A 14,136-nucleotide genomic window follows, 5' to 3' on the forward strand; every position below is an offset into this window, starting at 1 on the left:
TGTAAATATACAGTAGGTGCTTGTAAGCCCAAATCAACTGAAGTCTCTTTTGTAATCTTTGAAAATGAAATACAGTATATGCACTTGGAATGGTCATTGAGGATTTGTTAATATGAAGCTCTTTTACTACTTATGAATATGTAAATACTTTTACGCATAAGGCAAGCCTACACTAAGACCTCATGTCCATGTACACATTAAATCTCTACCATTTTACCATTCCCAGGAAGCCCCGGTGCTGTGTACAGCCAGCCATAGGCATGAATAGCTATGCATGGCTGTCTGTGGGTATACGCCAGTATAGTGTATGGATGTATTCCTGGATACAGAAAGCGTGTTTTCAGAAAATATGCCCATATGCTAAATGCTTTACGCAAGTATCACTGTCAGGAATCAGCAGCAGGGATAGCCATATCTGTGTGGCTACATTTAGGAAACTGAGATAAGAGTGTGTAAGGTGTAAGTAAAATGTATTTACAGTGAAACCAAAGTCTATCCAAACACCAAATGCATCTGGCTGGCAGGCAAAGCAAAACACTGGAGAGAGAAGGAAATTTAGAGGAGGAACTAAATACCCTACCAGCAGCCAGCATCAGGCTGCGAGACACCCGCTGGTGGACACTGGAACTGCAACCTTCCGCTCTGGGAAGCATAGTTCCACCAGCAGTTGATCCAGATCCTGACAACCACTGTATATCCCAGTACAGCTATTTACAGCCATTCATTTTTATGGGCAGTTGTGAACAGCACCTAGACTTCCCAGGCTCAGAAAAAAGTCAGAATTTTATGCTGTGTGCCCCTAATGCATTTGTGTGTATGAGGTCTAACACACATGTAGAGGTCTCCCCGACTTCCAAGGGCCTGATGGTGACCCCCAGAGCCAGGGAGAACTGACATTCCTCCTCAGGGTGCAGGTTACTAGGCATAGTGGGTTTGGTGCAAGGTTGAAAGATTGGGCGCCAGTCACTTTTTGTAAAAATTAACAAAGAGGGTTTTACTTTTCTTAACGGGAATGGTGGGAGAGAGGGTTAGGGCACAGCAATTTGGCAAACTCCGCAGACAATAATAGAACTAGGCAGACAGCAATACAGAAAAAGGGCCTTTAAGCTGAATGCAGCAATCTGTATCTTGTAACAACTGCTGTCTCCTATAGCAACAACTTATCTCACAGTATCCTACTGTAGATCTTCCAGTTTACCTCACAGTATTCCACTGTAGATCCTCAAGCTCAACTCACAGTATCCCACTGTAGATCCTCAAGCTCAGCTCACTGTCTCTCACTAGACTTCTTGGACTCTCAGCTACCTGCTGGATCCCTCAAGCTTCATCCACAGCTAACCGCTGTACTTATCTTCAAGCTTTACTTACAGCTACCCACCGTACGCCTTCAGGCTTTACTCACAGATAATCGCTGTATTCCTGGATGAGTCTCCACTGAAGCTTTCCCACTTACTTCCCCATCCCCAGCTAGTGAAGCATTTGCTCTGGTACTCCTTCAGAACTTCATCCCTTCCAAACTTGCCTCTGGTAACAGGAGTGGTCGTCCCTCTGGAAACTGCTTCTCCTTTACCTCCGGCAACGAACAGGCTCCCCTCGGGCCGAGCCTCTAACACATGGGGTTCCGCCCCAGGCTTCGGGCTTACCTCTGCTGCTCCTCCCTTGCAGACCCTTGAATTACTGGATATGCCTTACGTAGACCTGGCAGCCAGTAGGACTCCTGGACAGGTCTCAGGCTTCAGGCCTAGCAGCCAGGAGCTGTTTGACACACACCCACCCAGGCCGCAGCCCTGAGCCTGAAAGAACCCTGATCACCTGACTCCTCCCGAATAAATAGCCTATCCCACCATTTAAAGTGGCCAAAAGAAACTCCTGCTAATTGGCTGACACAACTTATTTAGTCATCACCTGAATTCACCGTAATCCATCATCCTAATGCCAAAAGCAACAGTGCCACCTTTTGACAGAAGAGAGAAGACTACAAATTGAACTCAGACTTAGAACAGAAATCAGTGGATCAAAGACTACCAATTAGCCAGGCTAGTTACCACCTAGCAAAACTAGATTTATTAGCAGCCCTGTTTAGGACCAGGGTGCTGCACACATCTAAAAGCAGTCCTGTATAATCAGCCCTTTTTACCCTTTAGGGTGGACTTAGTAATGTGTTTTTTTTTTTTTTTTTTTTTTTTTTTTTTTTTTTTTTTTAGCACAGTGTAGCTTTATCTAGGTATAAATAACAATTACAATATTTCTTACCTCTTTAGTCCATGCAGATCTGTGAGCTCCCCGAGTTTTGTTTTAACAGATTCTACATCATCATAATCCCTTCAGGAGAATAATAGAAACATTATTACGACAGTAGTATGCTGACAAGTAGTATGCTGATGGTTATAACTAGGGGTGCAACGGATCGTCACCGATCCGTGATCCGAACGGGCCAGGCTGTTCGGATCGGCACACCCGCGATCCGCGGAGCGCTCCGTCATCTTGGTACACCCGGCGGCGCTCAGCTGCGTGCTGACATCATCACCCCGCCCTCAACTCGTGGGTCTGGCGGCTGGCTTGGCGGCGCCGGCTTCTCTTAACACTAAGGTCAGACTAACAGCACTGTAATGTATACAGTGCGGGGGGACATGTGGCTGTATTACAGTGGAGGGGGGGGTTGCGTGTGGCTGTATTACAGTGGAGGGGGGGGGCGTGTGGCTGTATTACTGTGGGGGGACATGTGGATGTATTACAGTGGGGGGACATGTGGATGTATTACAGTGGGGGGACATGTGGATGTATTACAGTGGGGGGACATGTGGATGTATTACAGTGGGGGGGACATGTGGATGTATTACAGTGGGGGAGATGTGGATGTATTACAGTGGGGGGAGATGTGGATGTATTACAGTGGGGGGACATGTGGATGTATTACAGTGGGGGAGATGTGGATGTATTACAGTGGGGGGAGATGTGGATGTATTACAGTGGGGGGAGATGTGGATGTATTACAGTGGGGGGACATGTGGATGTATTACAGTGGGGGAGATGTGGATGTATTACAGTGGGGGGGGGAGATGTGGATGTATTACAGTGGGGGAGATGTGGATGTATTACAGTGGGGGAGATGTGGATATATTACAGTGGGGGAGATGTGGATATATTACAGTGGGGAGATGTGGATATATATTTTTTTTGTTGATCCGAAAATGATCCGATCCGTGACTCTGATCCGAGGAACGATCCGAACCGTGAGTTTTTTGATCTGTTGCACCCCTAGTTATAACAGTTCTTTGTTAGTTATGTATAACTAACTGCAATCACAAATTTTCTCTTTAAAACATTAAAAAGCTTAGAATGCCCCTAAGCCACCAGAAAGTCAATTTAATATTACCAAAGGATTTGTCTCAATTCTGGATTAGAGACAGACTTCTAATCTCATTCTATTCTCATTGAGAGGATGTTCACCCCAATCTCCTGCATGGTTTAACCACTTGCTTACTGGGCACTTAAACCCCCTTCCTGCCCAGACCAATTTTCAGCTTTCAGCGCTGACACTCTTTGAATGACAATTGCGCGGTCATGCTACACTGTACCCAGTATTTTTTATTTTTTGTTAAAGAAAATAAAAAAGACCGAAAATTTTGAAAAACAAAACAGTTTTATATTGTGTTATAAAATTTTGTAAACAGGTAATTTTTCTCCTTCATTGATGTACGCTGATGAGTCTGCACTGATGGGCACTAATAGGCTGCACTGATGGGCATTAATAGGTGGCACTGATGGGCACCGATAGGCTGCACTGATGGGCACTGATAAGGCAGCACTGATGGACACTAATAGGTGGCACTGGTGGGCACTGATGAGGTGGCACTGATGGGCATTGATAGGTGGCACTGGTGGGCATTGATAGGTGGCACAGATTGGTGGCACTGATATGCACTGGTGGGCACTGGCAGGTGGCACTGGCATACGGCACTGGTGGGCACAGGTGAGGTGGCTGCGCCTCTTCCTCTTCGGGATCAATGTCCCTTTCACAGAAGCTGGTGATCTGCTTTTCTTCCTCCTCACGCTGTCAGCTGCAGATATCTGGATTTCAAGGAATACCCTTTTACCTTTTGCTATCCTTTTCCCTCATCTGCTTTAATTGCATTGGACTTCATCTAAAGGGAGCCAGCCAATTTGAATATAATAGTCTGCATATTGTTTTCTTCATGTTGTGCACAGAAGATATAGTGCCAGCTTTCTACCCTCTTGTTAACCTGTTCACATAGGTTTCTGTGATTGGGCTAATATCTGTGTTCATTTACAGTTAAAGGAACTTCGTATCACTATATTGCCTTTTTCATAAGTATAGATAAAGTATTTGCCTTTTTATTATCTTACAGTGTTGAGATATACTTATTTTTGTGTTCTCACTAATACAATAAACAGACTTGAACTATTTCTTTAATACTGTGTGAGTCTCTACTCATTAATACAGTTGGTAATATGACTGAACCCAGGGTGTCAGAGGTAATGGAGGATTTGCAGAGTCGAGGTAATCAGTGGGGTACAGACAGGGGCGTCAGGAGGGGGTGGCTAGACATGGCTGAAGCCCCGAATGTGCCCCTGAAAAGCCCCAAGCCTCAGGCATGCAGCTCTTCATTATAAGCCCCGAGCGGCGAGCGCCAGGACCGATCTGATCTCGAGCGCCGCCGAATTTGGCCGAGTTTGGCCAAGTGCCGTAGCAGGTCCCGCTTTCTGTAGCCTGCAACGCCTATGATGGACATCCCCCTGGTCCAATGCTGGGACCGCGGGACGTGTGACGTCCATCATAGGCGCTGCAGGCTCCAGAAGGCGGGAATTACAATGCGGCCGCTGCGCCACTGTGAGATCCCCGCTCAGCGCTCGGGCGGCCCGCTCTCCTCTCCTCCTCGGCTTCTCCTCCTCCTCTGACTGTCTGACTGCTGTGACACCGCACACCATGGCTGAGCTGAGGTAGGTCAGACAGTGTATGTGGGTCAGGCAGCAGGTCAGTGTAGGTAAATGTCAGTGTAGGTAGGTTAGTGTAGGTAAATGTCAGTGTATGTAAATGTCAGTGTAGGTAAATGTCAGTGTAGGTAGGTCAGTGTAGGTAAATGTCAGTGTAGGTAGGTCAGTGTAGGTAGGTCACTACGGTCAGTGTAGGTAAATGTCAGTGTAGGTAGGTCACTACGGTCAGTGCAGGTAGGTCAGTGTAGGTAGGTCACTACGGTCAGTGTAGGTAAATGTCAGTGTAGGTAGGTCACTATGGTCAGTGTAGGTAGGTCAGTGAATGTAAATGTCAGTGTAGGTAAATGTTAGTGTAGGTAAATGTAAGTGTAGGTAGGTCAGTGTAGGTAGGTCACTACTTTCAGTGTAGGTAGGTCACTACGGTCAGTGCAGATAGGTCAGTGAATATAAATGTCAGTGTAGGTAGTCCACTACCGTCAGTGTATGTAGGTCAGGTAGGTCACGGCCCAGCCACAAAAAAAAAAAGGCCTGCATCACGTGTACACACGCGCCCCCCCCCGTTTCCGGCCTTGGACTTCGGGCTGAAGCCCCTGGTCTTTTTGCCACCTAGCAACGCCCCTGGGTACAGAGTCTATTAGCAGCCCTCATGTGGGTACCGCTACACTACAGTGATCAGTGCTAAAAATATGCTCTGTTACTATACTAATGACACTGGCAGGGGCAATCAAAGGGTTAAAGTGATTGTAAAGCTTCGTTTTTTGTTTTTTTTTAAATAACAAACATGTCATACTTACCTCCACTGTGCAGTTCGTTTTGCACAGAGTGGCCCCGATCATCCTCTTCTGGAGGAGCACTATCAGCTCCTCCCCGCATTGTATAACCCCTAGGAGAGGCGCTCTCCCGGTGGGCTACCTTGCGGGCGTGCTCCAGAGTCCAGAATTTGCGTCCATAGACGCAGAATGTAGGACGGGGCCCCACCCCCCTGGCGAACGCGTCATTGGATTTGACTGAGAGCAGCGGGAGCCAATGGCTGTGCTGCTATCTATCCAATCAGGAGCTGAGAACTCCGGGCACAGAGGTCCAGCACGTCTCCGCCGAGGGAAGAAAGGGGGTCAGGTGAGTAAAACGGGGGGGGGGGCTAGGGGGCCGGTCACTGTCAGAAGTTTTTTCATTTGAAAAAACATCAGGGTTTACAACCCCTTTAAGTGTGTCTCTAGGGAGTCTTTGCTAACTGTGTGTGGGGTTCTCTGACTGGGGGAAGACAGATCTGTGTTCCTGCATCTATCTTCCCCCCTGTCAGAACGGTGAACTGGCTTGTTTACATAGGCAGACCGCCGTTCTGCCTCTCTCATGAACGTTTGCGGGGTGCCGGCGGACATTGGGTCCACCGGACCTGCTGATTGGCTCTCCCTCTGTCCAATCAGCGAGCGATCACGCCTTCCCCTAATGGCTATTGCACAAAATGGTGCACAAGTATGGTATTTCACGTAATATAGCCGTCCTGCTGCAGTACACGTACGTTAGGCGGTCGGCAAGTAGTTAAACCCTTTAAAACCTTTAAAATACCCTAAAGCGATAGTAAACTCTGCTTTTCTACTCAGCGCCATTTAAAATCTTAATATAAGACTTATGCCCTGTACACACGATCGGACATTGATCGGACATTCCGACAACAAAATCCATGGATTTTTTTTCCGACGGATGTTGGCTTAAACTTGTTTTGCATACACACGGTCGCACAAAGTTGTCGGAAAATCCGATCGTTCTGAACGCGGTGGCGTAAAACACGTACGACGGGACTATAAACGGGGCAGTAGCCAATAGCTTTCGTCTCTTAATTTATTCTGAGCATGCGTGGCACTTTGTGCGTCGAAATTGTCCACACACGGTCGGAGTTTACGCGAACGGATTTTGTTGTTGGAAAATTTTATAGTCTGCTCTCAAACTTTGTGTGTCAGAAATTCCGATGGAAAAAGTCTGATGGAGCCCACACACGGTCGGAGTTTCCGACAACAAGCTCCGATCGTACATATTCCGTCGGAAAGTCCGACCATGTGTACAGGGCATTATATGTAGATTCCTGTAAATACTTTTAGAAATGCACTGTGTAAGATATTTTGCCCAGTTATCAGTGCGGTTACATAATTTTGGCATGCGCAGCATTGACGGCATGCTGACTGACATTGACTGTGCAATGAATAGGTGTAGTGATATGCACTGGTGACGTAGTCCTTACTGCCCAGCATTGTAGCTCAATCCCACGAGAGCGTAGACTGTCTTCTGTTCCTGTTAATAGGTTTGGCTACATCCCACAGTGCATGTGCGAGATTGCCACGATGATGTAGCACAAGTGCAGAAGGAGGGCTGGGAATGACATCAGTAGGTTTCCCTAAAGATGGCGCCGGCTTCAACAGCATCATTAGAAATAAAAACATCAGCTACAATACAAGTAAGGACACTAATGCCGCTGTAACATATGTGGTCAGTTTGTTATGTGGATTGCAGTGCAACTCTGTGTTTAACAGGATTCGGCACACTGAGTTTACTATGGCTTTAATACACAAAACAAGTAAAAAAACAGAAATGCACTGTCTACGTGTACATTATTATTATACAGAATCTATATAGCGCCAACAGTTCATGTAGAACTTTACAACATAAGGACAGAAAGTACAATTACAATACAACTTAATACAGGAGGAATCAGAGGCCCCTGTTCGTTAGAGCTTACAATCTAAAAGGAGGGTCAAGTGAAACAAAAGGTAAAAATTGTGGGGGATGAGCTGATGGAGAATGTGGAAATACAGTTGTTAGGTGGGGGCATGATAGGCCTCTCTGAAGAGGAAGGTTTTCAGCAATCTTCTAAAAGTGGTGAGTAGGAGATAGTCATACGGTTTGGGGTAGGGAATTCCAGAGGATGGGAGAGGCTCTGGAGGAGTCCTAAAGGCGAGCATGCGAAGGGGTGACAAGGCAGCTAAAGAGCAGGAGGTCTTGGGAGGAGTGAAAAGAAGGGTTTGGTTGAGATTTTAAGACTAGGTTAGTGTTGCAGTTGGGGGTCGAGATGTGGATAGATTGAGTTGTTGTTAGTATTCTGAATTTAATTTGTTGGGTGAGAAATTGGCAGAGAGGGGTAGCGGACACTGAGCGGTTTGTAAGGTGGATGAGTCTGGCAGCAGCATTCATGATGGACTGAAGAGGGGAAAGCCTATATAAAGATAATGCAATGAGAAGGGATTTGCAGAAGTCAAGGTGAGAGATGACAAGGGAGTGGACTAGGAGCTTTGCGGAGTCATTGGATAGGAAGGGAGAATAGTTTGTATATAATGCATGTATGTGCTTTTGCTTACCACATATCCATAGTAAATTTTGCATTTTCATTGTCTTCTACTTCCCTAAAACACATTTTGATAGGGAAACAGATTTAGTTTAATTATTATACATACATATAAATCTTAATTTCCCAATATTCATCCTGTCAGGACAGACGAAATGAATAAAAAAAAAAAATATATATAAGATAAGATAGAAAGAAGTAAAAAAGCAAAGAAAAAGATTGAATTGTGCATAAATATGCCGTAAAATTACAGATTAATATTAATAGAATGTCTCTTGTCACTCGTAAGGATTGAAGAGGACAGGTTTTCCAATTTTTAAAATACAGTAATTGGTTTCAGCCATTCTTGTGAGTCTATGACTTCCCTTCCCACCAGCTAGAGAGTCATATTGTTGCATTCCCCATTGCAATGATAATAAAGTTTAGCAGGGATTTTTTTTAACAGAAGATCAAATTTAAAACATTTCTAGGACTGGATCTGCAGAATTTTCATATTGAGAATCTATAAAGATCGAAAATAATCGTCCAAGAGGGGTTTTGTAGTTTTTCATAGTCGTCAGAGGTGTGAGCCTTCAAATCAGAACTTGGCAAAAATTTATGCACCCTTTTTTTGTTCCGCCCATCTGGCTCCCCTTCCTACTCCAGCAAATTGCAGAAAAAAAAATTTATGGGGGGGGGGTTCAGCGGCACACAGTGCTTCTACCTTTCTGGCCTAGACCATAATGACCCTCTCCCGTCTGAAGCCTCCTAGGATGCCTACATCATGGACCAGAGAAGGCTTCAGGGCCCAGAAGAGAAGCCAGCCTCCCGTGTATAATCCCACTGCACATATACAGTGAATCATCATCAGGAGGCCAGTGCAGGACCCAAAAGTGCGGCAGCTTTTGGCAGATGACAGCAGGACAATGCTGGATTCGCTGGGTGGGTATGGTATTTCATCTCACCCCAGCAAACCAGGTAAGTTAGGGTTAACAATAAAATTAACCCTGGGGAGGGTAAAGTTCCTCTTTAAAGAGATATTGTCACCTTGCCATGCAGGGCGAAGTGACAGGGTTGGCAAACTTTCCCATAGTCCCCTTAAGCCTCTTGAACATTGCAGGTTGAAAAAGCTCAGTACAGCGTTTTTTTTTTTTTTTACTGAGCTAAAATACAGTCTATTGTTCACAACGTGCCCGTGCAAACAGGAGTGTAAACAAACACAGAGCATTCCTCAGTAAAAAAAAAATCTGCATTCCCGGTCAGTATTTTGTGCTGGGGCGTACATATGCGCACAAATAGGCGCATATGAGCATAAATATAAATACATTTTCCCCAGTAAGGTATTGTGCATGTAAATACGTGAACGTGCATATACATGCAAATTAGCGCAAAACAAACATCTGAAATTATGTCCAAAAAGGCTCAAACATCAGTACCGTGTGCAAGAGGCCTTATATTCACCTTACTAGCGCTCTCTCACTCCTCCACCGCCAGCAAGAATACACAGCCTTTCCATGCATTGGGGAGCACGTGACCTGTCACAATGCTCAGGACTAGATTCCAATCGCTAGGCTTGTGTACTGTTGCATGACCAAGGAAGGGATATTATCACCTTCCCTGGTCATCGTCATTGAACACAGTGGAGGCGGAAGGTGCAGTGGAGGAGCACTGGTAAGGTAAGTATAACTTGATCAGAAGGGGGGTTTTGAAGAGACACTTGCATGGGCAGCTTTCATTAGCAAGCTGATAATGTTTCTTTAACATACACTGTATAACTAAAAGTATTGGGGTGCCTGCCTTTACACACACATAAACATTAATGGCATCCCAGTCTTAGTCCGTAGGGTTCAATACTGAGTTGGCCCACCCTTTGCAGCTATAACAGCTTCAACTCTTCTGGGAAGGCTGTCCACAAGGTTTAGGAGTGTATCTATGGGAATGTTTGACCATTCTTCCAGAAGCACATTTGTGAGGTCAGGTACTGATGTTGAACAAGAAGGCCTGGCTTGCAGTCTCCACTCTAATTCATCCCAAAGGAGTTCTATTGGGTTGAGGTCAGGACTCTGTGCAGGCCAGTCAAGTTCCTCCACTCCAAACTTATTCATCCATGTCTTTATGGACCTTGTTTTGTGCACTGGTCCATATCATTTTGGAGGAGGGATTATGGTGTGGGGTTGGGCTTGGCCCCTTAGTTCCAGTGAAGGGAACTCTTGTGGGATGGCACCTTCCTGTTCCAACATGACTGCGCACCAGTGCACAAACCAAGGTCCATAAAGACCTTCTTGTCCACATCAGTGCCTGACCTCACAAATGCGCTTCTGGAAGAATGGTCAAACATTCCCATAGACACACTCCTAAACCTTGTGGACAGCCTTCCCAGAAGAGTTAAAGCTGTTATAGCTGCAAAGGGTGGGCCAACTTAATAGTGAAGCCTATGGACTAAGACTGGGATGCCATTAAAGTTCATGTGCGTGTAAAGGCAGGTGTCCCAATACTTTTGGTAATATAGGGTATATCATATTTTCAATTACAATTGTAATTTACAGCCATATGATTTTTCTTTTTATCCCTCAGTTCTGAAAATATTAATTGGTATGGCAAACGGTTGTTATATGTTAGTGAACTGGGACATTGGATTGCAAACCCAACTGTAGTAGGAAGAGGAGTATCATGGATCAAAACTCATATATCGGAATATACTCCATCACTTTGAAATTTGCTTTCTTATATGAGGGTTGTCTTTAATAGAAGATTCTGCATGCTCTCTACATCTCAAGTTATCTCTTGCAGAGTGTTGCTGTAGACAAAATTCCTATTTTAATTCATAAATCCATCTAATATTAAATCATTTTTTTTCTGAATAAAGTGACCCCATACCACAGATATACCTACATTATGAAAGTTTCATCCCATACAGGATTTAAGGTCTGAAGTTTGACTTGCGTCCTATGTGTCTGATCCTCTGGAAGGGTGTTCCGGACCACAGCTTTCTGCTTTTGTTTCTTGTCAGGATTTGGACTGATATCCCTTGTGTGATTGTCTGGCCGACTCTCAATTCCCAGAAGACAGTAGGGATCACTAAAACCTTCCAGAAAATGAACCAATATAACATTTAAAAGGAATCCATGATACAAAATTCACTAAAATATAACATCAGTCAAAGAGTAAAGAAAATAAAATAAAGAAATTCCTTAACAATTCAAAGGATTAATAGAGTATATTTTAGGCCGGGTTCACATTGGTACGACAAACGCCCCGACATTGGGAGCTCGTGTCGCATGACGTGTGAAAAGCAATGTTTCCCTATGAGAGCTATCTTAACTTGTCTGAAACAAGTTGGTCCAACTTTGAAAATGTCTCCTGCACTACTTTGGTCCGACTTTGATCCAACTTCAGGCCATTGAATACTGAAGTCGGATCAAAGTCGGATTGTGGTCTTAACTGATCCGACTTTGGTATGCGACTTGTGCTCTGATGATCTTGAAGGGGAACCCCATGCCAAAATAAAAATTAAAACAGCATGGGTTCCCCCTCCAAGACTATACCAGGCCCTTCGGTCTGAAATGGATTTTAAGGGGAACCCCCAAAATCCATACCAGACCCTTATCCGAGTACGTAGCCTGGAAGGTCAGGAAAGAGGGTGGGGACAAGCGAGCGCCCCCCCCCCCTCCTGAACCATACCAGGCCACATGTCCTGCCCCCCTGCCCCAAAGCACCTTGCCCCCATGTTGATGGGGACAAGGGCCTCTTCGCGACAACCCAGGCCATTGGTTGTCGTGGTATGTGAGCAGGGGGGCTTATTGGAATCTGGAAGCCTCCTTTAACAAGGGGGCCCCCAGATCCTGTCCCCCCACCCTATGTGAATGAGTATCGGGTACATTGGGTCTTCTCCACTGTCTTCTCCCTCTGTTCTTCTTCCGATGTTGACTCATGGCTCTCTCTCGCTCTAATGTTAGGTGCGCAAGGTGCCACTACTTATATTGGCATGGGGCGGGGTCACTGGGTGATGTCATACGGAGGCCCTGCCCCTTATGATGTCACCGCCGGGGCATGATGGGTGGTGATGTCATAAGGGGCGGGGCCTCCAGATGACGTTACCCGGTGACCCTGCCCCATGCCAATATAAGTAGTGGCACACCGCGCACCCAGCATTAGAGCGGGAGAGAGCGTTGAGTCAACATTGGAAGAAGAACAGAAGGAGAAGACAGCGGAGAAGATCCGGCAAAAGAGTGAGTAGACAGCGGAGAAGACCCGGCAGAGGCAGAAGACAGCGGACAGAGGGAGAAGAACCAGAGAGGGGAGAAGAACTGGCAGAGGCAGAAGACATCAGTGGAGGAGGTAGAAGATCCAGGGAGGGGATAAGAAATCATAAGAGACGCCGGAGCTGCCTTAATAAATTACACTAAAAACCTGTGTACTGCGTTTTATTATTGACACTTTTTTTTAGGTGAATGGGTAGGGGTAGAATGTACCCGATACTCATTCACATAGGGTGGGAGCTGGGATCTGGGGGCCCCCCTTGTTAAAGGGGGCTTCCAGATTCCGATAAGCCCCATGCCTGCAGACCCTGACAACCAACGGCCAGGGTTGTCTGTAAGAGGCCCTTGTCCCCATCAACATAGGGACAAGGTGCTTTGGGGTGGGGGGCGCAATGCCCCCCCGGCCCCAAAGCACCCACCCCCCATGTTGAAGGCATGTGGCCTGGTACGGTTAAGGAGGGAGGGGCCGCTCGCTCGTGCCCACCCCTTTGCTGACCTGCCGGGCATGCCCGGATAAGGTTCTGGTATGGATTCTGGGGGGGACCCCACACCATTTTTTCGGTGTGGGGGCTCCCATCAATCCAAACCAGACTGAAGGGCCTGGTATGCTCTTGGAGGGGGAACCCATGCCATTTTTTTTTTTTTATTTCGCGTGGAGTTCCCCCTAAGGATTCATACCAGACACAAAGTGCCTGACATTCCTGGCATTGTTGTGATCAAAGTCGGATCCCCACTCATTGAAGTCGGACGGATGTCGGACTTCAAGTCGCAGGGCAAAGTCAGATCCACAGTTGTACGACTGTCGTGTCGTACCAGTGTGAAACCGGCCTATGGCCCCTTTCACACTTGTACGACTTGTCCTGTAAATTGGGACTGCAAAGTCGCATGACAAGTTGTTCCCCATGATTTCAAATGACAACCATTCATATTAGTACGACTTCAAAGTAGTCCCTGCACTACTTTGGTTCGACTTTACTCCTACTTCAGCCCATTGAATATCACTGAAGTCGGATCAAAGTCGGATCGCTGTCTTAACTGATCTGACATTGGCATGCGACTTGTGCTCTGATGATCTTGAAGGGAAATTCCACGCCAAATAAAAGAAAAACATGGCATGGGTCCCCCCTAAAAGAGCATACCAGAATCCATACCAGACCCTTATCCAGGCATGCAGCCCGGCAGGTCAGCAAAGGGGGTGGGCATGAGCGAGCGGCCCCTCCCTCCTGAACCGTACCAGGCCGCATGCCCTCAACATGGGGAGGTGGGTGCTTTGGGGCAGGGGGGCCTTGCGCCCCCCACACACCAAAGCCCATTGTCCCCATGTTGATTATGAAAAGAGCCTCTTCCCGACAACCCTGGCCATTGGTTGTCGGGGTCTGCGGGCGGGGAGATTATCGGAATCTGGAACAAGGTTTCATCCCCCCTGTCCCCCCACCCTGTGTTAATGAGTATTGGGTACATTGTACCCCTACCCATTCACCTAAAAAAAAAAAAAAAGTGTAAAAAATAAAACACGGTACACAGGTTTTTAAAGTGATTTATTAAGGCAGCTCCGGCATCTCTTCCGACTTCTTCTACCCTCTCTGGCTCTTCTGCCTCCTCCGCTGA

General features: G+C 46.3%; 1 protein-coding gene across 3 annotated transcripts in view; it reads right to left on the minus strand.

Moving 5' to 3' along the window:
* The window catches only part of UNC13D (unc-13 homolog D), a 235,702-nt gene that overhangs the window by 133,432 nt on the left and 88,134 nt on the right, over positions 1-14,136 (minus strand). For all 3 annotated transcript variants that reach the window (XM_073608142.1, XM_073608143.1, XM_073608140.1), the window contains 3 exons: positions 11,162-11,354; positions 8,304-8,348; positions 2,254-2,322 (listed from right to left, as the gene is read on the minus strand). In XM_073608142.1, the coding sequence (XP_073464243.1) occupies positions 2,254-2,322; positions 8,304-8,348; positions 11,162-11,354 (307 nt within the window). The remainder of the gene's footprint in view (positions 1-2,253; positions 2,323-8,303; positions 8,349-11,161; positions 11,355-14,136) is intronic.

Source organism: Aquarana catesbeiana, linkage group LG12 (genome assembly GCF_042186555.1).
Source record: "Aquarana catesbeiana isolate 2022-GZ linkage group LG12, ASM4218655v1, whole genome shotgun sequence".
Lineage (NCBI taxonomy): Eukaryota > Metazoa > Chordata > Amphibia > Anura > Ranidae > Aquarana > Aquarana catesbeiana.